The 7,067-nt window shown below is 39.0% G+C and overlaps 1 protein-coding gene across 1 annotated transcript; it reads right to left on the reverse strand.

Annotated features, from left to right (window-relative positions):
• Window positions 1-3,144: 3,144 nt before the first annotated feature.
• On the reverse strand, window positions 3,145-6,770 carry LOC108721176 (uncharacterized). The gene is made up of 7 exons (XM_018445584.1): window positions 6,604-6,770; window positions 5,586-6,242; window positions 5,176-5,526; window positions 4,835-4,967; window positions 4,215-4,751; window positions 3,862-4,044; window positions 3,145-3,537 (listed from the first exon to the last, which is right to left on the reverse strand). The coding sequence occupies exons 1-7, from the start codon at window positions 6,768-6,770 to the stop codon at window positions 3,145-3,147; spliced, it is 2,421 nt and encodes an 806-aa protein (XP_018301086.1).
• Window positions 6,771-7,067: the final 297 nt, after the last annotated feature.

The raw sequence follows: 7,067 nt of genomic DNA on the forward strand, positions 1-7,067 counted from the left end.
TTGTAGTTTCATGGCTTCTGCCAATGTCTGTAAAGATAAAAAATTATTCTAATTAAATGAAATTTAAATGTATCATCTTTGAATTTATAAAAAGATCAATCTTTATTGCATCAGCATGTTTGTCTGCTATTTCTTCGAATGCTTCTCGTGCATCAGCTAATTGAACACCCAAACGTACATCTATAATTAAAATAACTTTATTTAATATTAAAAATAGAAACAAAATTTTTTAATTGTGAATTATAATAAAGTACTTACTCCTTGTTCGTTTTCTTTTTCCTGTGTTTAATAATACAATAAAGGATTAATAATATTTAGCGTTTGTAAATTATTTGAATTAAAAAAAGTTCGTAACTTTTACATATTGTAATATTAATATGTAGCTAACATATATAGTACCTTGTGATGTTGATGGAATACATAAAGATGAGGCATCTTGTATTACATTTTCATTTTGAATGACATTTTCATCTTGTGTTAAATTGTCATTTTGTATTACATTTTCATTACAATTTTCGTAGTCATATTGTATCATTGTGTCTGTATCATTTTCAGTTAAATCGGCTAAAAAAATTATATATTTTGTTAATCCATTAATTTTCATTAAAAAAATTATATATTTTGTTAATCCATTTAAAACATACAGAGGAAAAATTAAAGACATGAACCATTTGTCTCTTGTGGCAGTTGAGCAATAATAATAGGAGCTGGAGCATCATTTAGTAATGTTGAGTTTCCTGCAGATAATTCCTCAATAGCATTCTATAAGATTATAAAACAATTATAAGACAAAATATATCAGATCAGCATATACGTGTGCACGTGTAATAAATTATTGTAAAACAATTTTTTTATTTCTTACGTTATGTTCTTCCGGGAAACTATCCGGTACATTTGACAAGCCTTGACCAATTATGCCTAAAATTCTTTTATCTAAATCAGTCAAAGTTATTTGAACTGGATTATTTCCAGTGGCTGGATTTTCTTTTCTTAGTTTTTGTATTTTCTCGGATACTTTTGATTTATGATCTCGCCATGTCTGTGTGTAACAAAATTAAAATATTATTGAATTAAATATAAAAGTATTAATTATATACCATATACTTACAGTCTTCTAAGATTTTATATCTTTTGCTTTTCCATGTGGAACTAATAAATTTAAATAAGTTACTAACTCTTGCCATTGTTTTTCTAAATCATCATGCGCATTCATAGATGTAAATTTTCCTGAAGCAACTTCTGGATGTTGTTCTATATAACTTACTAGGGCCTCAATTTGTTGCATGGTGGCCCTTCCTTGGCGAATTCTTTCCTTTTTTCTGAGAAAACATTAATTTGTGTATATACATATACATATATGCATAAAAGGCATATACATTAAAATATTAATTAATAACATTTTGCCCATCAATTATTAAAAATTGATTTTACATAGCTATTTTCTTTTTCAATATAAGAAAAAACCAACGCTACTTATTGTTGCAATCAATTTTTATAAAATTTTTATCATATAAAATAATAACAAAATAAACATTTCGTCCTTTAAATTAGGTCATCCTCAGTATTTAAAATTACAGTTAAATTACATATTAAACATAACATTGAAAGTAGCATGTAATAATTAGCGTCGTTATGATTAAATTTTGTTCCTTACGTTTCGATGGCGTGTCAATTTGTGTATTTTGTTATTATTTTATATAAGAATTTTATAAACATTGATCCCAACAATAACCAGTTATGCTTCTTTCTTATATTGTGATTGATTTATTCATAGTGCCTTGTCATTTTATATTATCTTTTTGTATTATTTATAAATTATTTTATATGTACTTACTGTGACATCGTATTTATATATTTTAATTATGTATCTAACACGAGACGACTGCGTGAATCACAGATAATATCAATCAGTAACAATCAACGGATCAATTTCAAATCAAATTTACTACCTTTGACCTCTAATCATCATGGATCCATCGAAGACCTTTTAACTTTCCTAAACTTATCGAGAAATGTGTATGAAGGAAGAGATTTGATGGGTTCAATACTACAGCGATGGAGTTATATCAATTCGAATATAGTCCTTTCGATAACGACGTCGGTATCGTATCTTGTACCGATCTCGCGTCGCTATCCTGAGTTACAGAATAGTTTTTTCGTTATACCATCGTTAGCGCAACCGAAAATTGTCGCTTCATAACGATAACGACATTATCGTTAGGAAGTTACAGAATAGGCCTACAGGCGGGGCATAATGGTCACGACAATGAGATCCTGTCGATTATCGAGGAACTTCGAGAAGCCGGTTTCGTTATAAATTGACGTAGCGCGATACGCGTCATTCAGTTGATATCGAAATACCGATCAGCAAGTTTGGACTATCGCTCGGAGGAGGAGGAAACGTGACGTACTATCAGTGGAGCGGATCGCTCAGAAATTACGTATGCGATAACGCTTGTTTATATAGCAAAGACACGTTTGCTTAAAAGAAATGCTCTCTTTATTCTCTGTCTGTACAACGGCTTATATGCTTACAATAAGAAGAAGAAATACACACACACATTTCGCTGCTCGCACTACCTCCTCACGCACCGCGGGGCAGCGCCATCTTCACGCGACTACCGAGATCAATTAAGTAAGTATGTCACGAAGATAAGATCCTCGATCGATGTACATTTATTATAAACGGACTTAGCGCTAACATACCGCCCACCAAGATTAGAGTGTTAATCTTTCTTATCAGATATATTGGCTATGGGCAATTTGCACAATTTATGAACGGATCGTTTGCAGACGCCACTAGATGTACGCACGGTGACGATTCGCACCAAGCCATCTTCGCCTCTATGTACCTCTATCACTCGTCCTGTTTTCCATTTCAAAGGGGGTGAATTATCTTCCTTCAAAAGTACAAAGTCATTGATTTGTAGGTTCTCTTGCTTGTTCTTCCATTTGAAGCGATTCTGCAAATTCGAGACGTATTCAGCCGCCCACCTTTTGCAAAAATCCTGCACCATCCGCTGGATTAAAGCCCACCTATCTAGACGGTTGATCTTGATGTCCGATAAATCGTTGTCCGGGAGGCTAAGCAACGGTTCTCCCACCAAAAAATGTCCGGGTGTTAACGGCAGTGTATCCAAAGGGTCAGATGACATTGGCGACAAGTCTCGAGTTTAAACGGGTTTCTATTTGGACCAGGGCTGTTGTCAACTCCTCGAACGTGAATAAAGTAGTGCCCATAATTCTCTTCACGTGGTACTTGCAAGATTTAATTCCAGCTTCCCACAAACCACCCAAATGTGGGGAATAAGGAGGTATGAAAACCCATTCAACGCCTTCCTGCTGTAGAACATCACCAACTGACCCTATGGATGCGTGGATGAAAGCGTAAAGCTCGGCCAGTTCACGTCGGGCTCCCACGAAGTTCGTGGCGTTATCACAGATTTTGCGCGGTATTCCGCGCTTTCCGATGAATCGGCGCAAAGTTGCTAAGAAAGCCGTGAAGGTTAGCTCGCTAGTTGTCTCGAGGTGGACCGCCTTGGTAGCGAAGCAGATAAATAGTGCGACATATGATTTGCATGTCTTCCGTCCACGGCCCTTATTGATAAGCGTGACGATTGGGCCAGTAAAATCGACACCATAAATGCTCGGGACGGTTGAATTCTGTCAGCGGGCAATGATCCCATGGCTTGCGTCAATCCTCGAGGACTATTTTTGGCGCACCACACACAAGAGCGACAGATCTGGCGTTAAGTTTCGTGCATTCAATGGCCAGTATCGACTTCGTATTGATGCTAATAGCAATTGTGGCCCCGCGTGCAACAACTTGCGATGCTCTCGCTCAGCCAGCAAGCGTGTCACCTTGCAGCGCGCTGGAAGGAGTATGGGATGTCTCCGTTCAAAACTCCTAGGGGCTGCCTGGAGTCGTCCGCCCACCCTGATGATGCCGGCTTCATCCAAAAAAGCATGCAACTTATGTAGAGAACTCGTGGTCTTCAATTCACCATTTTCCCGGGAATCTCCATCATGCGGAAAGTAGAGTCTCTGAGAGTACTTAATTATCTCTCAATGGGATAGCTTCAATTCCGATAGAGTCAATTTGCCTGTAACTTTGTGATCGTTTCGACAATTATTAATAAACCTGAAGCAGTAAGCTAATGATCGTTCAATTTTTGTTAAGGTATAGAACAATCCGTAACGAGTTTGCCAATTACATCGTTTGGCCGTATAGACGGAGATGCGTTCATATTACAAATCCGTGGGTTCTTCTTTGCCTCATCCTCAGCGTTGAACAAGTCCTCTTTGTCAAGTTTGCAATGCATTTCCTCATTGATTTCAACAGGATTCAAATCTATCAGCCACATAAGGCCATTCCACCACAAAGAATTGTTTCGTAGCTGAGCAGGCGTCGCTCCTCGTGAGATCAAATCCGCAGGATTATCCGAACTCCGCACGTGCCTCCAGCACAACGCAGGTAGAATTTCAATGATTTCGGTTACCCGATTAGCCACAAAAGGCTTCCATCGCGAAGCCTCGCCACGAAGCCAGTGCAATACAACCATGGAGTCTGACCAAGCAAATATCCCATCAATGTTTATAGTAATAGCATGCTTTACCTGATAAATTAACCTCGCCAGTAATAACGCACTGCAAAGTTCTAATCTTGGTATGGACAATCTCTTTAAGGGTGCAACTCTTGCCTTGGAACATAAAAGATTTACAGTAACCTTTCCACTAGTCTCGCTTATCGACTGAACATAAACACAAGCGCCATAAGCAGTCTCGGACGCGTCTCTGGATTAACGACCATACGTGGCACGCGAATTGTGTTTACTTCTGACAAATTTCTTTGAAAATCCTTCCATTTATTTAAAACCTTCTCTAGGAGCGGATCGTCCCAATCTATTTTGGTTTCCCAAAGAGCTTGCATTAAACCTTGGCTATCGTTAGCACAGGACCTATCAAACCTAACGGGTCAAACAATTTGCTTATAGCTGACAGCATTGTCCGTGGCTACATGAGACATTATTAGCGCGGTAAATAGAAACTCGTCCAAAGTTGGATTCCATTCAATGCCTAATGTTCGAATAACATCGTTCGCATCAATATCCAAGGGCATGTTATATTCTCGCGAATCCATAGGCACTCCTGCCAATGCTTCAGAGACGTTCGAACCACTTATGAGCTTCAAATCCACCTTCGCATAACAATTCAGTCAATTGGCTCTGTAAAGCGCGTGCATCTTGGATCGTATTTGCTCCCGATATTATGTCATCAACATAAGTATCCTTCAGCAACGCTTGGGCAGCGAGGGGATAACGCAAATCGCCCTCTGCAGCTAACTGCCGCAAACATCTAATCGCTAAATAAGACGCGCAAGCTTGTCCGTATGTAACGGTATTTAAACGATACTCCTCGACGGGTTTGTCAAATGAGGAATGCCATAATATGCGTTGAAAGTCACGATCATTCTGATGTACCAAAACTTGGCGGTACATTTTCTTCAGATCGGCAGTTACTACTATTCTGTAAGTTCGAAACCGTACAATTATATCTATTAAATTGTCTTGTAAAACTGGACCGACACAAGTAGAGCCTCGTTCAAAGACACGCCCCTTTTATTTCTAGCGGAGGCATCGAAAACTACGTGCAGTTTGATGCTAGTACTAGATTCTTTCAGCACTCCATGGTGAGGCAGATACACTACATTCCCACAATTACTAGAACTAGCGATAGACATGTGTCCCAAGTCAGCATATTCCTGCATAAACTTAATGTAACGCTCATGAATAACTTTGTTGCCCTTAAGAGTGCGCTCCAAGCTATTTAATCTTTTAAGAGCTATTTCCTTATTGTTACCGATGGGTACATTTTGTTCGCGAAACGGTAACCTTACTATGAATCTGCCGTCATTGGCTCGCGTGATAGTTTGCTCGAAGTGTAACTCGCATTTTATTTCTTCACGAGACGGTGTTCGTGCCTTTTGTTGATCATAATTTTCCAATTTCCAAAATTGCTCTAGAGTTTCATTCAACGTTTCAGACGATTTCAATGAGCAAGTTAATACGTTTGTTGCTCTCTGCTTGGCTACCAAATTCTTGAACGCTACTAATGGGATGGATCCTGCCACTATCCAACCCAGCTTCGTATTTTTCAATACTAAATTGTCCTTGCCGAGTTCTATTTTGCCCGTTTCTAACAAGTCGAAAAAGAATTCCGCGCCTAGCAACATATCCACCGGACTGCACGTGAAAGTTAGCATCAGTTAGCGTGTTATTAGCGGGCAATTGCAATGCATCGCGATCTATCTTTATAGACGGCAGATCCCCCGTGATTTTGGGAACGACTAAGCATCGAGCATTGATTTCGAAATTGAAACATTGCGATCTCGCATGGACGTCGCAAGTGCTATGTATCGTATTCTCGATTTCATTCAACCCGGTTACGGTCTCAAAGGTTCTATTACGTTTTAAACCTAACCTATTGTGAGTTGACTGAGCTATAAAATTTGCCTCACTCGCGCTATCCAAAAGTACCCGAATCGGAACGCTCGAGCCGTTGCGGTGTGTCGCTGCCAGTATAGCCGTGGCCATGAGTACGCACCTTCCTTTTTCATCACTCGAAGCGTGATGAACAGCAATATTGAAGAGCGATTGCCCATTGTCTACTTGACTTTGTGATCCTGAAACCTCTAAAGTACCAGAATCCTTGCTAGACCGTGGATGGCATAGCGTGTTATGTCGCCGAGAACATTCTCGACATGAGCTCATTCAGCATGCCTTTACGTAATGATCGTGCTTGAGACAATTTAGACACAGTTTTAATTGTTTGACCTCCTTGACGCGATCGTCCACTGATAAGGCTAAAAATTTCTCACAAAAATATATGAAGTGATTTCCATTACAGAGATAGCACTTACCTGAATTCAAGGATGTAGTCAGAGCGTTTGTCGCTTGATTAATGGTGTAATACCTTTCGTGGAAGAATGCGACTTTGAATGTGCAGATGTACCTTTACCACGCATTTCTCCCTCCTTTGACCTTTCAGATTTATCCATGGATCTAGAT

The sequence above is a fragment of the Mycetomoellerius zeteki genome, unplaced genomic scaffold (genome assembly GCF_001594055.1).
Source record: "Mycetomoellerius zeteki isolate Tzet28-1 unplaced genomic scaffold, Tzet1.0 scaffold1048, whole genome shotgun sequence".
Classification (NCBI taxonomy): domain Eukaryota; kingdom Metazoa; phylum Arthropoda; class Insecta; order Hymenoptera; family Formicidae; genus Mycetomoellerius; species Mycetomoellerius zeteki.